This window comes from Tupaia chinensis, unplaced genomic scaffold (assembly GCF_000334495.1).
Source record: "Tupaia chinensis unplaced genomic scaffold, TupChi_1.0 Scaffold000422_1, whole genome shotgun sequence".
Taxonomy (NCBI): domain Eukaryota; kingdom Metazoa; phylum Chordata; class Mammalia; order Scandentia; family Tupaiidae; genus Tupaia; species Tupaia belangeri.
Window position 1 is genome coordinate 2,179,771 of NW_006159927.1, and position 17,351 is coordinate 2,197,121.

Genomic DNA, 17,351 nt, shown 5'->3' on the forward strand with positions numbered 1-17,351 from the left:
GGGGGGCTCGGATCGGAGCACACAGAGGGCAGCAGGGGCCTGTCATGAAAGCGCTGTCCTTGGGCTGGGGTTCCAAGTCAGTGTCCTCACCTCCCCAGGGCACAGGGGACACCAAATTTCCTAGAGACGCACTTATGGGCATGGGTGGGCTGCCCTGGCTCACCTGTGGACGGGCGGGCCCGCCGCCGATGTTCCCACTGTTTGCAGATCGACTATTACTGCCGCTTGGACTGTCTGTGGAAGAAGAAGTTCAAGAAGGAGCACGAGGAGTTCGAGACCATGGAGAACGTGAACCGCCTGCTCCTGGAGAACGTCCTGCCCGCCCATGTGGCCGCCCACTTCATCGGGGACAAGCTGAACGAGGTGTGGGCGGGGCAGGGCTCAGCCACCTGGGGAGGGAGGAGCCCATGGTGTGGCGTGGGGTCCCCAGGGTGAAGGTCCAGAGCCAGGGCACCTTCTGGGAGGCAAGCATACGGGGTAGAGGCAGGGCCCTGGGTTCCCCAGGACACCTCACCTGCAAGACGGGCCTCCAGCATGCACCTGGCAGGATTGTGGGGAGGGTCCAGTGTGTCCAGGTACTTGTGGTCCAGATGTTCTGTGCAATGAGAACATCTGCATTCCCACCAGTTCCTTACAGCAGGGAATTTTCTAGAAAGGGCCGAGAGACTCGCTTAGTATAGGACTAGGCCTCCTGGCTGCGACCTTCTGCTGCCCCAGGGGTTCTCGACCCCAGACGCACAGACACACCTAGGGGCTCCAAAGAGCAGAAAGCAACCAGAGCCTGACCCTCCCCTACCAAGGGACCCCCAGATCGCCCTTGGTTTTATGCTGCCCCCCACGAGGAACCTCTGACAGCCAGGGCTGGGAACACTGCCCACTCCCCCTAGTCCCGAGAGCCGGTTCAGGCCTCCGCAGTCTCTCTTCTAAGCCCGCTGAGGCCAAGTGGCCCTGAGGGCCTGTTTCCTCCTGCCCTGACCCCAGGACTGGTACCATCAGTCCTACGACTGCGTCTGCGTCATGTTCGCATCTGTGCCGGATTTCAAAGTGTTCTACACGGAGTGCGACGTCAACAAGGAGGGGCTGGAGTGCCTGCGCCTGCTAAACGAGATCATCGCCGACTTCGACGAGGTACCGCCACCCCGCCCCACCCGGGCCTGGCCCAGGACAGCTCTCAGGAGGGCAGATGGAGGCATGCATCCTCCGCCCCAGGGAGAGGAGGATGTGTGTTCTCAGGGAACAAGCACCACACGAAGCATAAAAAATGCAAATCTGGGGGACCAGCAGTTAGCGTAATGGCTATGTCGCTGGACTCCCACGTAGTCGACCGCGGTGCGCGTTTTGGACCCGGTGGCTTAAAACTCACGCTGGGTGCGTGTGCGTGCGTGCCCAAGATCCCGAGAGGAGAATGGAGAAGAAGGGATTGTGGAGTGGCCGTTCCCCCTTGGGGGGTGTTTTCTCGCTTTCTCTCTCTCTGTCTCTCTCTGTCTCTCTGGCGAGCGTACGCGCCCTATGGCAAAAAAAAAAAAAAGAAAAGAAAAGAAAAAGAATGCAAATCTGGGGCTGGTCGCAGGTGGCATGGTGATTAGGACACTGGACTCTCACATGAATGACCATGGTTCGAGACCCGGACCTGGTGGCTTGCTTTCTCACTTTCCCTCTCTCTCTGGTCAAATTAGAAAATAATAAATAAATAAAACAATAATGAAAAAAGTATGAATCTGTACTATTGTGCTAGTCAGCAAATACTCCGTTAATGCCTTCTGTGGGTGGGCCAGGTTGTGAAGGTCAGACAGGGGTCCTTGTAGAAGAGCTGGCTTCCAGCAGAGTACCATGCTGTCAGCCCCTCTCGGAGGAAGTTCAAGCGCGTTCCCCTCTGCTGGAGGCAGGCGGTCGGCACTGCCCTGTGGCACTGCCCTGTACTCACTGGGAGTGAGGCAGTAACTGTGGGAGGGACTGGGAGGTGACAGACCAGCAGGAGTGGGAGAGCTCCCCACTGGCATGCCTGCATCAGTAGTGTGGGGGCAGGGACTCCCAGGTCCCTGCTGAGGGAGGGCTGCAGCTGTGCAGCTGTGCGGTGGCAGCTCTGCCTCCCTCAGCTGGTCCCCCTTCCCCCGTCCCGTAGCTGCTGTTAAAGCCCAAGTTCAGCGGCGTGGAGAAGATCAAGACCATCGGCAGCACGTACATGGCAGCTGCGGGGCTCAGCGTCACCTCAGGGCACGAGAATCAGGTACTCAAGCCCCAGGTGAGGGGACAGCCCACGGCCTGGCCCAGTGTCACCTGACTGAGAGCACCTCCCTATCCTGTCCTGTGAGGGAGTGACAAAGGCACTTGTGTGGCTCAGCCTGGAGTTTTGGAGGTGGGGGATGGCTGCCCTCGTGGGGACAGGGGAGACGCTTGGAGGAGCCTGGGTAGGCCCCTTCCATGGGATCCACGTTGATGCTGGTGCACCAGCCTGGTTGGGCCCCTCTGGGGCCTCAGGATCTGGCCCACTGGTGCAGACGGCCATGGCACCCCAGCCCAGCGCTCTGTCCCGCAGGACCTAGAGCGGCAGCACGCCCACATTGGCGTCATGGTGGAGTTCAGCCTGGCCCTGATGGGCAAGTTGGATGGCATCAACCGGCACTCCTTCAACAACTTCCGCCTGCGTGTCGGTGAGGGCTGGCAGCAGCCGGGATGGGGGTGCGGGGGACAGGGTGGTGGGAGACGGGGCCCCACCTCAGGAAGGCCACTGCCTGTCTGTGTGACAAAGCTGTACTTCGCTGTCTATTATGAAAAGTTTTAGAAAGCCCTCTCTGGGGCCGGCAGGTGGCATAGTGGTTAAGGCGTTGGACTCTCACATGGCTGACCATGGTTTGAGTCCTGGACTCGAAGGTTCGAAACTCATGCCAGGTGTGTGTGCATGCATGGCCAAAATCCTGAGAGGAGGATGGTGGAGAAGGGATTGCGGTGTGGCCATCCTCTCTGGGGGTTGATTTCTTACTTTCTCTCTCTGTCTCTCTGACAAAAGCAGGGGCCCTATAGCAAAAATCTCTCTTTAAAAAAAAAAAGAGAGAGGGACCAGCAGTTAGCGTAATGGCTATGTCACTGGACTCCCATGTAGTCGACCACTGTTCATGTCTCGGACCCGGTGACTTAAAACTCACACCGGGTGCGTGTGCATGCATGCCTAAGATCCCAAGAGGAGAATGGAGGAGAAGGGATTGCGGCGTGGCCATCCCCCCTGGGGGGTGATTTCTCTCTTTCTATCTCTCTGTCTGTCTGTCTGGCGAGCGCACGCGCCCTATAGCAAAAACCTCTCAAAAAAAAAAAAAAAAAAAGAGAGAGAGAGAGAAGAAAGCCCTCTCTGATCTGCAAAGTCCAGTGGTCGGACAGATGCTCTGACTTTTGTAGACCATGATACAATCACTTCTGAAAGACTTACATAAATACCATGTCACTATTGCAAATGGAGACCCCAAATTACACTGCAAATAGGTGACCTTAAACTACAGTGAGAACAAAGCCAAGTTAGTAAAACCTAGCTACTCACTGCTAGCCAAAAGGGTGGGGCTCAAATGTACTCTTTGTTAAAAGGGTGGTTAGCACGGGACCAACAGTTAGCGTAGTGTCTATGTCGCTGGACTCCCATGTAGTCAACTGCGGTTCGAGTCCTGCACCTGGTGGCTTAAACTCACGCCAGATGCGTGTGCGTGCGTGTCCAAGATCCCGAGAGCAGAATGGAGGAGAAGGGATTGCGGTGTGACCATCCCCCCTGGGGGGTGAGTTCTCGCTTTCTGTCTCTCCGTCTCTCTGTGTCTTTCTGGAGAGCGCACGCACCCTGTAGCAAAAAAAGAAAACCTCTCCAAAAAAAAAAAAAAGGTGATTAGCAGATCCTGGGAAAGTGTCACCTGCACGTCCAGGCTTCTTGAGTATGGCAACGTCTGGAAAGAACTGGCCAGAGGGGCGCCTTCCCCACACCCAAGGATGAGCTCACTCCCAGGCTCCGGGAAGCAGTCCCGACCTCACCTTCCTTTCAGTTGTTTTCCTACCGCTTTCTGTGGTTGGGGCACGAATTCTGCGGCCTCCCCCAAGAGCAGAAAGAAGCCTGCAGCTTGGCCTCTGTGACCGGTCTGCTGTGTAAACACTGTCTTCAGGCATAAACCACGGACCCGTGATTGCTGGAGTGATCGGGGCACGCAAGCCTCAGTACGACATCTGGGGAAACACGGTCAATGTCGCCAGCCGCATGGAGAGCACTGGGGAGCTTGGGAAGATCCAGGTAAAAGTCCACTGGGAGGGGCCAGCAGGTGGTGTGGTGGGGGAGGTGCTGGATTCCACCATAGCTGACAGGTTCGAGTCCTGGATCCAGTGGCTTGAAAATCACAACGAATGAGTAGATACGTAAAATAACAAAACAAAACAAAACAAAACACAGCCCATCAGGAAAGTACATGGCCACTGAGAAGGACTCCTCTCGCGGGGAGGAGACGGGACTGCGGCCCGACTCTGCCCTCGGTCAGCTGTGTGCATCCAGCTACCTGGACATGCCCGCCGCTTGCTGGTCAGCAGCTCTGTCTGCACTGTAACAGGCTTGCTCCCTGCTTCAGAGGACTCGGGTTTCTTTTCCTTTTCAGGTTACCGAAGAGACGTGCACCATCCTCCAGGGACTCGGCTACTCCTGTGAGTGCCGCGGGCTGATAAACGTCAAAGGCAAAGGCGAACTGAGGACTTACTTTGTCTGTACAGACACTGCCAAGTTTCAAGGGCTGGGGCTGAACTGAGGGCTTCTGGCAGATTCCGAACACGCTGGGAGGCTGATTTCCTTCCCTGAAGCAAGCCAAGGAGCAGACTCAGCCCCATGCCGGTCACAGTGGCATTTGAAGGGCTTGGCCATAGCCCCCGCCTGGCGGATGGCTGTGTGCGGCTTCCCTGGACTTGTGCAAGGGGGGGGGGTCTCTTGGACACTTGGGGAAGATCCAGGCTGGAAGTGACCCCTGAGCTGTACTGTGTGATGCCGGCCAGAACCTCGTGTTTCTGGGTGCTGGAAGAGGCTCAGAGTGACTCTGAGATCTTTGTTCTTGGGGTGCTGTGCAGGGGACCTCTCAGCATGACCGCAGTGGGCTGGGAGCATGCACAGGGGAGACCTGCTTTTCTGGGTGCAAAGGAGGACGAAGACGAGTCACCTAGTGTGGGTGGGAGACTCCCTGCTCCCTAGCCGGGAGGTGTTGGACGGTGCGCCGCTCCCAGGGCACTCTGGGAAGTGAAGTTGCAAAGGGCGTTTTACATCCGTAAATGGTTTCAGACAGTCCAGGGAGAAAAACGTAATTGACACTTGTTACTTCTTGCCATCTCTGGCAAAGCGTTTGTTTTGAATGGACACATTATTAATGGGGGTTTGTCCTTCTTAATGACTGCTTGGACGCCAGACAGAGGCTCTTCCCTCCAGGGGATTCTCTGCCTTTTAACCACTGACATGTAAGCAGGACCAGCGTCCAGCCTGCTGGGATTGGAGCCCTCAGGAATGTGGCTCCGAGGAGCGGCGAGGAATGGCGCAGCCTGGGCTTTGTGGCAGGAGCTGAAAGCCGAGAAATAGGGACAACCTGTGAGCTCTCCCCTGGCCGTATGTGTTTAAGTCCTCCCCTGTACCCTTTTTTTGGCAGAGAGAGAACTTGGACGACCCGCAGTACTTCCCTTCCTCTAGTCTTCATGGCTAGCTTGGAGCACAGCAGGGGTGCGAGGACAGTCCGTACCTGGGTAGCCGACTGTCTTGCAGGGCTGAGATGTTCTGGGTCTGGCCCTGAGTTGGCGCAGGCGCAGGAAGCCGGGTCTGAGATGGGGTCTGACTGCTTCAGCACCCAGGGACCTGGACTGCGCTGACTCCTTCCTGGTCAGCAGCAGCCAACTGCCTGTTGCTTTTTCTCAACTGACATCACCGCCTACAGCCAGGGTGTCCCTGGATTTCTAGTCCAGCGACTTTGCCAATACAGCAGGGGCTCTTGGGCTAGACGTCATCTGTGACCCCCCTGAAATGATACTGAAAACCTTGTGTACGAGAACCTTCAAAAGATCACGCAGAGCTCTGGATGGAGTGATTAGCCAGCCAGGTCTGCCTGGGACCCAGGGTCCAGGAATGCATTGCCACCCTTGTCATAGTGCTGTGTCCAAACCAGGGGACGGAGGGCCTGAAATGGAACCTGCCTGCTTATGCTGTGTGCTGTTGTAAAGCGTCGCCAGCCTGAGGGTTTGCTCTTGTTTAAGGAAGTGCTGGGCGGCCTAACGGCAGCTCTGATGTGTGCTGCTCGTAACTGGGATAATAGGAATACATGACAACTTGCTGTGTACGGTTTTTTTTTTTTTTTTGACAGAGGGAGACAGAGAGAAAGCGAGAAATCACCCACCGCGGGGATGGCCACGCCGCAATCCCTTCTCCTCCGTTCTCCTCTTGGGATCCTGGGCACGCACGCACACGTGCCTGGCTTGAGTTTTAAGCCACCGGGTCCGGGACGCGAACCGCAGTCGACTACATGGGAGTCCAGTGACATAGCCATTATGCTAACTGCTGGTCCCCAGGAGTTTTTTGTTTGTTTTTGTCAGAGGGCTTGTCCATTCACCAGAGGGAGAGAGAAAAGCATCCCCCAGTAGGGCAAGGTCACACCCCAGTTCTCCCTCCATCTCTCCATCCTGTCAGGTGGCTTTTCAAGCTGCCGCGCTGGGATTTACACTGCGGTTGGCCATGTGGGGTCAGGCACCAGCTCCCTGTGCACAGCGCCATGTGTCTGGCCTGGGTGAAGCTTTCCAGCGCAGATGCTGGTAAGGGAAGTCAGTCTTAAGTTGCTTCTCAGGTTTTGTCATAGGGCGTGTGGACATACTACAAATAGGGAAAGCGAGAAATCATCTCCCAAGGGAATGGCCACGCGCAGTCCCTTCTCCTCCTGGGATTTGAGGCAGGCGTGCACATGAGCCCAGCATGATTTTTCAAGCCGTCATGTTCAGGACTCAAACCACGGTCAGCCATGTGGGAGTCCAATGCCTTAACCACCACGCCACCTGCTGGCCCCTTAAATCGCCTTTTTCACATGTCAACTTCTATTAAGGGCTTGTTTCAAGTGAGTGCTCTTCTGAATGGCACCTGTGCTCCCCAAATCTGACAATGACCAGGGCTGTCCAGCAGGGGTGCTCCGGGGAGGTCAGGAGGGTCCCTGTTGCTAACGTATCACACACATACCACGGTGCACTGGGCCTGAGGTCCAATTTCATAATTGGTTATCATTCATGTCTTTTTATTCCCAACTCATGAAAGCACTGTGTTCAGATACAGATATTTTGTAAGTTTTGTTTTCAATGTTCAGGTCCTAAGAGTATAACTGACCATAAAAATCACGTGCAGGCTTTCTTTTTATAAATGTTTTCAAACTACCGAGTCAATTTTTTTCCCAGGTGTCATTCTGTTTTATGACAGGTACATGTACCTTTTCTAACAATGACCTTCCCACTGGGTCCAAGAGTTGCTTAACATTTCTCAAAGGTGGCCTGACTAGCAAACATAGGCCCTGAAGTTTTCTGGTTTACTTATTCAAACAACTTCCTAACAGAAAAGATCATTAACCACTGTATACTCTCTGTATATATTGTGTCACTGTACAGGAATAGGCTTTGACAATGCATGCAAATAACCAGATTTATTCTGTATACTGTTATTTATAAATCTGTAACATTTGTTTCAAAATGTTCTTTTACTTTTGTAAAATACCAGTGTTTAGCTGCTTTTTATATATTAAATTAGCAATTTGGAAAACCTGAACGTCCTAAGGATTTTTTTATTTATTTATTTTCGGTTTATTTATTTATTTATTTTTTGTGCCAAAAAGACAGACAGAAGGTGAGAAATCACCCCCAGGGGGGATAGCCACGCAGCAATCCCTTCTCCTCCATTCTCCTCTTGGGATCCTGGGCACACACGTACACGCGCCCGGTGTTGAGTTTAAGCCACTGGGTCCGGGACGCGAACTGCGGTCGACTACATGGGAGTCCAGTGACATAGCCATTACGCCAACTGCTGGTCCCCTGAATTTGTGTTAAAGTTTATGTTCTGAACCAGACTCTTGAGAAATCACCATTCATCTCAGCCTAAGGGATGACAGAAGGGGACATGTCTCGTAGTCTCCTGCTTAAATAATTAAACTGCTTGACTTTTGTATTTCAAATAAAGTAGTTGAGTATCAGTTAGTTCAGGGGGTATGGCAGGGCACAGGTGACCTCTGAGATGGAAAATAGAAACGTAAACGCTAAGATCAATAATTCACTGACATTCAAGTGTGATATGGCTCATCCCTTTGCTATAGCTCCTAACGGCTAAGAAGTGGGACAAACAGGACAGCACGCCTGCTGCAGTGCTGCAGTCTCTTCTGTGGTCTGCACAGGAGTGGCTGGGTGGGCGAGAGGCTCCTCGCCGCCAGCACAAGGGCCTCGCCCCCATCAGGTACACAGGGAGTAGATCTGCGCTAGTAAATTCCACAACGATTTCAAGTGTGTTTGTTTTCTTCTGTTACCAGGAACAATTTCAAGGATGGGGCTGCTTTTGAATAAGCTTCCTAGTTATTGACTTGCCTGTGAAACACAGGAAGTAGCATTAGTATAATATTTTGAAAAATGTTGCCCAGGCAGGGCAAGAACCCAAAGTCGTCATATTCCTTTTTCCTATGGGCCATGTCTATTTGAATAAATCATAAAGATCAGATCTGCTAGGAACGAATTATAATTTATTCTACTTATTTAATGGAAAGTGTGGCAAATGAAAAATTAAGGAGTTCAGCTATTTTGGGGACTTTCTTCTTTTAATGCATGATCACGAAAAAGACTATTTTCTGAGTTTCTATCACTGCAGCTTCACTTTCAGTCCCAGCTTCAGCCCAGGGAAAGGTCAAGGGGCAATCGGGTCGATATGTACAGTACCCCTCTGAGTCCCAGGCTCAGCTTTATTATCTAACAGAAGTCCAGTCTCCAGAACATTAAAATGAATTGTTCCAAAGTTTAATTAAAAACACAATTTACAAATATTTAATATTTTTTGAAAAGCATTTCCAAGTTCAGAATGAAAAAAATATGTACATAATATATAATCAAATCCCAGTTAAGCTTCACACCCCACCAGGTCCACATTCGGCAACACCTGTCTTTTTTGGTTCTTCGAAATCTGAAAAAGAAACCACATCTCATCAGCATTTCTCCCTTTTTAATTGAAAAGGTACATGAAGCTAAGGCTAGATCCAGAAGACTAAGTGCTGCCAGCCCGACCCGAGCACAGTGAGGGTAAGACCAGGCACGTTAGCTGACGGTTGCAGCGCTTTGGGCAAATGGACAAGATCATTATTAGTTCCTTTACACAAGATAGAGGGAAACCTAAACGTTTTATGCATTTAAAAATTCAAAGACAAGGGGACCAGCGGGTGGCGCGGTTGTTAAGGCACTGGACACTCACACATGGCTGACCATGATTTGAGTCCCGGACCTGGTGGCTTGCTTTCTCATCTCTCTCTGTCTCTCTCTATGGTCAAAAAAGAAAAAAAAAGAAAAAAAAAAGAATATACAAATAAAGTTAAATAAATAATTCTTAAAAAGAATTCAAAGACCAAATCTTTCAAATGCTATCTGAAGGGAGAGGCCTGTGACTCACAACGGTCTTCTACTTTCCCACAGAAACAAGGCACCTACCTTCTGTCAAGTCTACAAAGTTGTTTTCTACGGTGGGGGAAGGAATGGAAATCCCCATCGCTTTCCGAACGCCATACGTGCTGACAATATCACCTGGAGTTACTTGCTGTGCAAGTTCTTTTAGATTATTGGTCACCTGTTCAGCTAGGAAAAAATCAAAATAGTTTGAGGTATTGAAAAATTGGTTCCTTGAAATAACTTTTTAAAAAATCCAAAAGCACAGTAGATGTCAAAAACAAGCCTTCATGGTGCTCATGCCAGCGTGACTGACAGTGGTACCACGCCTTGGAAGGCTGTGCGCAAACATCCCCGACTCTCTCCTACTGGCGGTGCGACCTACCAAGATGCATTTCTCTGTAGGAGGGACCCAGGAGACAGATCATATTCGGAGGGGGTCTGGTGCTCAGACGCTCGTTCTGGGCTTCCTGGAGCTCCCTGAGCAATTTGGTGGTCTCATCAAGTTTCCTCTGGAACACTTCGGCCTCTGTGTGAAAAGGAAAGGAATATGCTAAAGAAAACATGGACATACTTGTGTTTGATCTTGCTGGTAAATGGAGTCCTGGGCTCTAAGCCTTTGCTATTTCTTGGTTAGCCTTTTCCCCTCACAGGAATAATCCCCCCGTAATGAAATCAATGCCACCACCATGCTTTCCCTGTGGTCAACGGCTATGCTAACCTGCACTAATGGGACGTGATATCTTGGCTGCATGCGTTATGTGCTGCTGCCCACCCTCCCCACGCTCTGGGAGCACTCGCCTTCAGAGTCAAAAACTTCCACCGCAGCGCCGAAGTCCGTTACTGCTCTCAGTGCGGCGAGCCTGTCCTGAGTGCTGCAGTCCAAACGCCCCGCTGGCTCGACTGCTGGAACCTGCTTCAAGTGAAAAACAGGCAATGACCTGCTCTGGCTTAGCCATGACGGTGCAATCTGGGAATTAGTAAGATGGCGTGTCTACACAGACTTCTTCCACCTAGGTAGATACCTCGGAGTCATCTTTTTTTTTTTTTGAGAGATTTTTGCTATAGGTGGGTGTTCTCGCCAGAGAGACAGAGAGAGAAAGTGAGAAACCACTCCCCAGAGGGGATAGCCACGCCACAAACCCTCGCCTCCATTTGCCTCTCAGGATTTTGGGCACGCGTGCACATGTGCCCGGTATGCTTCAAGCTGCCAGGTCTGGGACTTGAACTGCAGTAGATCACATGGGATCCAGCACCTTAACCAAACTACCTGCTGGCTCCCTTAGAGTCTAAATTTTGATGTCTACAAAAATGTCCTCTCAGAGCCACCTTTCAAAATGCTATTGATTTCTCCTAGCAAAAAAGATGTCCATAAACTCACACTTCCATGTAATGGAGCCACGTCTTCCAAGTTTGCATCATTTATTTTATATAGGATAAAATAGCATAAGCCTTGTTATCGCCTACACTGTGAGGAGCTTGTGGTGACTGTGCTGCTGCCATATGTGCTGAGACTCAAGGCCAGCATTTTACACACAGCTCTTTAATATCAGAGGCTTCCCAGGTTTCCTCCAGACCCAAAGCTAGGTGTCAGTATCACCTGGGAAAAACCAAATCTTAACAAGGGTAGTGATTTATTTTTGGAATTCGAAGACTCAGGGTTTTCCTAACCCACACACTGATCTTTAGAAACAGACCAACCCAGACAGTAAGTAACCCAGAGTGCACGCCCCACCTATACCATGGTATCTGCCTTTCGGCTCTACCTGGCTGAACACCTGACTGCTGCTAATGCAGATGCTGCGCGCTGGACAAACCTGCACGGCTGTGACTCGGCACTGGCAGGGACTGTGGCTATGGGATGTGTGTAGTTGTTGGAGAAACAAAGTGAGAAATCATCCCCAGCAGGGACGGTGTGTCTCTATTCTCCTCTTGGGATTTTGGATCCGCACCCACATGCACCTGGCGTGAGTTTCAAGCTGTCAGGTCCAGGATTTGAACCGCAGTCGGCCACGCCTTAACCATCACATCACCTGGCAAGCCCGCACCCTCACCCTTCTACTAGGCAGTCTTTTCCGAGCTCTCTCCTGTTTACTGCTCTTTCACAGTTTTCGTGCCAACTACGGGTCTTCTCCAAGACTGTCCTTCGACCCTTCTGCAGTCTACATGCTTGGCCTGGACAGTCTCGCCCTCCCTAACGACTGGAATGAGATCCCTCCTTCACATCAGCAACGTCTGGACCCACATCTAAGCCCGTATCTTAGAGCCCACAGCTCCAACCATGTCCAAAATCACATGTGCCATGTCAGAAACGGAAAGGAACTTCTCTTCTGGTCCAAGCATGCTCCTTCTCCAGTACTTCCTGTATGACCTAATAACACGGCTACCTACCCTGTACACCAGTCGCGTCGCCTTTCACTCTACTTCATTTCCCAAATCCTTGTTCTCTTCTTTTCTATTGGTATGCTAGCCTTTTTGTTTGTTTTTTTAAGGTCTTCGCCATAGGGTATGTGCACTTGCCAGAGGGAGATAATGAGAGTGGAAGTGAAAATCATCCCCCCAGGATATATGGCCACGCTGCAATCCCTTCTCCTCCATTCTCCTCCTGAGATTTTGGGCATGCATGCACACACACCCAGCATGATTTTTCAAGCCACCAGATCCAGGACTGGAACTGTGATGAGCCCTGTGGGAGTCCAGCGCCTTCACCACCATGCCACCTGCTGGTCCCACTGGGTCCCCCCCCGCCTTAGACAAGCCCCATAGCTTTTCACTAGTCCCATTCCTCCACATTTTATCAGTATATCCTATCTTCTAGGATAAAATCTCAACTTCCGGGACTAGCAGGTGGCATGGTGGTTAAGGCACTGGACACTCCCACATGGCCAACCGCAGTTCGAGTCCTGGATCTGGTAGCTTTCTTTCCCACTTTCCCTCTTTTCCCTCTTTGATCAAATAAAAAATAAATGAATAAATAAAATGGAATAATTCTTATAAAAAACAAAACAAAACAAAACAAAAAAAACTCAACTTCTAGCACTTCTAGAGAAAACTATTCATCCTTGGGTCCTCACTCACACAGCCTCACTATCCTCTGTCCTCTTTTTCAGGGATTCCTTGGCTCCCTGCTTCCTGAGCTCGCTGTATACGTACCCTGCTCTTTCAGATGGACTGATGTCATTAAACACACAGCTGCCCACTTCAGATTCCTCGCCCTGCTTGCTCGGAGAACACCTATTCATTCTCTAGCTCCAGTGCAGATAGCACCCCTTCTATGAGGGTCTCCTTAGCTCACCCACAGCCCATCCACTCACGTCTACGTAACTGGTTAGATTGGGTCCCCGTGTTTACATGCTTGCTTACTGTATTAATTACTAAGCCCTCTATAAGCAGAGAAAGTTCTTTATTCCAGATATCATCAATGAATATTTTAAAATAAGCAAATCAGTCATTTAGGTCTTTTAGCTAGTTCTCTATTTAAGTGTTTCTTGTAAAGAATAAAATATAATCACCTCTAATTCTTTTGCTGTGTCAAGTGTCCTAGTCTGGCCTTCATCTTCAGATGATGACTGTAAGGATAAACAAAAACAACTTTTTATGAAAATATATATGTAAAGTCAAATACTAACAAAAATAAACTGTCAAGAGTTTCATGGCTAGAGGAAAGAACTGAGTGCATGAAGTACTGGAAAAATAGTATTTGAAAACCAAGATGAATTAAATATAAGTATCAACAAATTGCAAGTACCCTGTGAGGGAGACACATTACTGTGGTATCAAGATTTTCCACTGACTAGCAGAAAAGCTATACACGTTTGAGGAGACACATGGCAAACAGCATTCAGTATGTAAATAACGAGTCTGTTTCCAAAAAGAGGCAAATCTATGACCACAAGAAAACAGGAAGGAACTCTAAGACAGCAGTCGTCTCAGAGAGCAGGGGTTACTGCAGAATAATCGGATGCTACAGGAATGAGAAAGCATCTCATAATCCTGTTCCTCAGATTATGCATGTAGAAAAGGACTTCAAAAGTGTGCAGAAAAAATGGAATTAAAGTTTGAGCTCATTATGGTACAAAAATCTGAAATCCATGTATACAGTTACCCTCACCCCAAAGCCCGTCTGAGAAAGAGTCACACACAGGCACTCCCAGCCAGCCCTGGCTGGCCCAGATCATGGCACCTGTGCACACTGGGAGTGCCCAGGCAGGTCCTGGGACCCAGGGCCTTCCCCATTGGCTCCAGCTGCACCAAGACCACGCCACCACCTGGCCTGGATTTGTCACTGTGTGCATTTCCATGCACCTGCTGAAGACTCTGACAGACAGACAAAAGCATCACTGACACCAATCAGTAGTGATGTTGTCTTTCTGGAAAGGTTACACTGTGATTTAACAGATTCCAATTTCTAAAACTGTCAACAACATATCCGTATATATAACTCTTCTTTTCTAGGACAAATTGTGAAAAGAGAAAGTGCTGGATCAAAGAACAAAGAAACGTCACATTTTGAAACAGACTGCCATATTCACCAAATAAAAAATCCTCATTTCTAGGTAGACAATTCAGACTGATGCGAAGGGTACAGGAGAAGTAATTTTTGAAGTGATGTAAAATGGAATATTTTTAGGTCAGGTGATAATACGTGCTACGATTTTACAGCTGTTAGCACCGAGTTTTAGGTACTGACCTTGGATCTGCTGCCAGGTCACCCACGGAACACCCACCAAACATGCAGCTGTGGCCAGGGTACAGGCACTACAGCCACAGCCACCACTAAGAGGGAGGACTGTCAAGGACTTCTTGAACTACAGAGACAAGACATTCTGCAGATCAACCCTCCTCTACGAGGAGACTTCAGAAAGTTTGTAGAAAATGGAATTAAAGTACAAGTTTACTTTGGTGCACAAAAACTTTAAAACCCATACATAGTTTTCCTTTTCTTTTAAAAATAGTTTTTGCTAAAGAGTGTGTCTATGTGTGCTCACCAGGAAGAGAGAGGAGAGAACACATTAGGCAATGGGACATGGTCGAGCCACAATCCCCTCAGGTCCTGTTGGGATTTTGGGTATGCACACACATGCGTCTGAGGTGTTCTAGCCACTGGGGCTGGAATCACACAACCAGCTATGTGGAATGCAGCTGTTTAACCATCAGGTCCTGGGGTTGGTCTTAGTTTTCCCTTACTACATGTTGTCCATGAACTTTTTGAAGGGCCTTTGGACCTTAGTAAAGCATTTATTTTCTGGTTCTAATCTTAGAGTCAAGACTCTGAATTACTCTTCATTAGGAACCATCTCCATCTGAACTAGACAGTTTACAAATGTTAATAAAACTGCCATGGAAAGCTTTTTACTTTAACTCCAGGCTTCTAATCATTTCGGCCAACTTACTTTCAAGTCAGTGAGCGAGTCCTTCCTTTTTTGTTAGGGTACACAGCACCAGCTGACATGGGATGTAAGCCCCAGTTTTACAAGAGTAGGAGATCACGATGAGGCCCTGGCCCTCGTGAATCCTGGTGGCTGAGCTCCTCCTTTCCGTTCATTGTCCTCCACCCAGGGCCTCCACCCAGGCTGGGCTGTCTTTTCAGGGGAACGGAGTTTAACTGTCATCCTTGTTAATCCCGTGATTTCATAACACCGAATGACTAAGACTCGAAGGCCAGTAACAAAGTACTGTCTCATTAGCAGGGCTCTTACCGTCTCCAACTCCTGCAGGGTCCTAGAATGTCCTCCTTTTGTCAAAACATCCAGTAAGCTATCTGCCATAACATATGGATAGTCTTGGCATGTGGCCAAAAACTCGTGGATGCTGGAAGAGAAAGGTGGGGAGTCATTTCCACATAAATCATCTTCCTGCAACACCCAACTGCTGTCATCGGAGGCCCTCAGTTTATGGGCCATGATGTAAAGTGTGGTTTAGACATAGACCATGTACTTCTGTATCTGCAGTGATAAATTGACCAACATAAGAAAAATAAATAGTCTTAAGAACACAGCAAAAATAAAATGTCCCTGAAGACCACCCCAAAAAAGGTAAGAGCTCAGTGATGGAGGCCCAGGGCTTGGTCCTTGGAGCTCCTCACCCCTCTGCTGGGCCTCCTACATAAGGTGCTCTTGTTCACTCAGGAGTCTCATGCAATCTGAAAACTCTCCAAGTTACACCTCTGGTTCGGACAGCTCCATCTGGATGTCTGTCTGTAATAAGCCTCTGTAGTTTAAATATCCAAAACAGAAATGCTGGATCTTCCCCTCAAAAGTGTTTCAAAAAGCTCCCCCTTTTCAGTAAGCATCAACTCCATCCTCGAGGCTCAGTCTGAACAACCTGGAGCCCCCCACTTCTATCTCAACCTCCTCCTGAGTGCAGAAGGCACACTGACTAACCACTGGTCCTCGGCAGCATCCCACTGCTACTTCCTTGGGCCATCCCACCTGGACTAGGAGAGCGGTCTCCCAATTCTGCCCTTGTCCCTGCAGGCTATTCCGCACACAGCAATCCTCTTCAGAGCTCAGGTCAGACTGGACACTTCTCTGCTGGCAACCCCCAGTGGTTTCCAATCTCACTTACAATAGAACTCCAAGTCCTGACAGGGGCCTACACCCACCTACTGCCTCTCTGAACACTCCTGTCTTCACCTGTCCTGCTCCTTGCTGCTTCCAGCTGTTCCTGACTGCCGGGCAGGCTCCCACCCTCAGGGCCTTTCCATAGCACTCACTGGCCGGGACAGTCTTCTTTCAAACGGCAACAATACTTGCTTCCTCATCGCCTTTCCTTTTTGCTCCATTCTCACGTCTTAGCAAAGATTTCCTGATTACCCTATTGAAAGCTCCTGAGCCCAGCATTCTCTATCTCCCTGTGACACTTTCCTTTCACCTTATCACCATCTGATAAGAGGGCCTGGGTCTCTGTCAGCAGGATCTCCCTGTAGCATCCATCCCAGCATCTAGAAGAACACTTGCACACAGCGAGCATATGTGCCTATTTGTGGGATGCATAGAAGAAGAATCCAGAAAGAAATTGTTCCAGCTGTGACATCTGAGGGCTATAAATGGCTTGATATGAAGCCACAGTCGATTTCAACCAAAAACTACACATACTTATGATGTAAAGGTGAACAGACTCCTCTGTCAGAAAACTAGGGGTCTGGTTGAGCTTCAGTGTTAAACTCTGCACACAATGTAAGTTAACAAGATACCAGTGCCAAGAAGAAAGAACCCAAGTTCAACACTCCCCCGAGTCAGAACACTGGTAAATCAGGATGTCCCCAACTATACTGATAGGACGCAAAGTGCTCAGCGTGCTCAAGAGGATCACGAGTTACCTTCCAGAGAAGCCTGAAATAAATAGGTCGAGTGCAGCTGCCACAGCCTACCCTACACACCAGGGCAAACACGCTTGGGTGTGGTTTGTGGTAGGAATCGAGTCACAGTGTCCTACCTCATATCGTGGGGAATATGTTGTGGGTCCTCAAACTGATTAACTTTGGGACATGGCTCACTGACACGTGAAAAGGTTATAGAGCAAAGGCACATCAACGTTTTGAAGTTAAGAAGCTCCTGAACTTTAGTATCAGTGGAGGTACAAAGCATCTTTAAAAACACACTTTTAGGGGCCAGCAGGTGGTATGGTGGTTAAGATTCTAGACTTCCACATGGCTGACAGTGGTTTGAGTCCCAGACCTGGCAGCTTGCTTTCCCACTTTCCCT

At 49.6% G+C, this 17,351-nt stretch overlaps 2 protein-coding genes across 2 annotated transcripts in view; one reads left to right on the top strand and one right to left on the bottom strand.

Annotated features, from left to right (window-relative positions):
* ADCY7 (adenylate cyclase 7) overlaps window positions 1–6,289 on the top strand; it is a 48,644-nt gene extending 42,355 nt beyond the window's left edge. Inside the window, exons 22-26 of the mRNA XM_006154796.3 lie at window positions 982–1,128; window positions 2,123–2,227; window positions 2,537–2,651; window positions 4,134–4,258; window positions 4,614–6,289. Of these exons, the coding sequence (XP_006154858.1) occupies window positions 982–1,128; window positions 2,123–2,227; window positions 2,537–2,651; window positions 4,134–4,258; window positions 4,614–4,760 (639 nt within the window). The 3' untranslated portion in view covers window positions 4,761–6,289. The remainder of the gene's footprint in view (window positions 1–981; window positions 1,129–2,122; window positions 2,228–2,536; window positions 2,652–4,133; window positions 4,259–4,613) is intronic.
* A 2,731-nt stretch (window positions 6,290–9,020) lies between these two features.
* The window catches only part of BRD7 (bromodomain containing 7), a 42,392-nt gene continuing 34,061 nt past the window's right edge, over window positions 9,021–17,351 (bottom strand). Inside the window, exons 12-17 of the mRNA XM_014590234.2 lie at window positions 15,345–15,456; window positions 13,158–13,214; window positions 10,447–10,561; window positions 10,031–10,174; window positions 9,691–9,834; window positions 9,021–9,172 (exon numbers count right to left, since the gene is read on the bottom strand). Coding sequence (XP_014445720.1) covers window positions 9,117–9,172; window positions 9,691–9,834; window positions 10,031–10,174; window positions 10,447–10,561; window positions 13,158–13,214; window positions 15,345–15,456 — 628 coding nt within the window. The 3' untranslated portion in view covers window positions 9,021–9,116. The remainder of the gene's footprint in view (window positions 9,173–9,690; window positions 9,835–10,030; window positions 10,175–10,446; window positions 10,562–13,157; window positions 13,215–15,344; window positions 15,457–17,351) is intronic.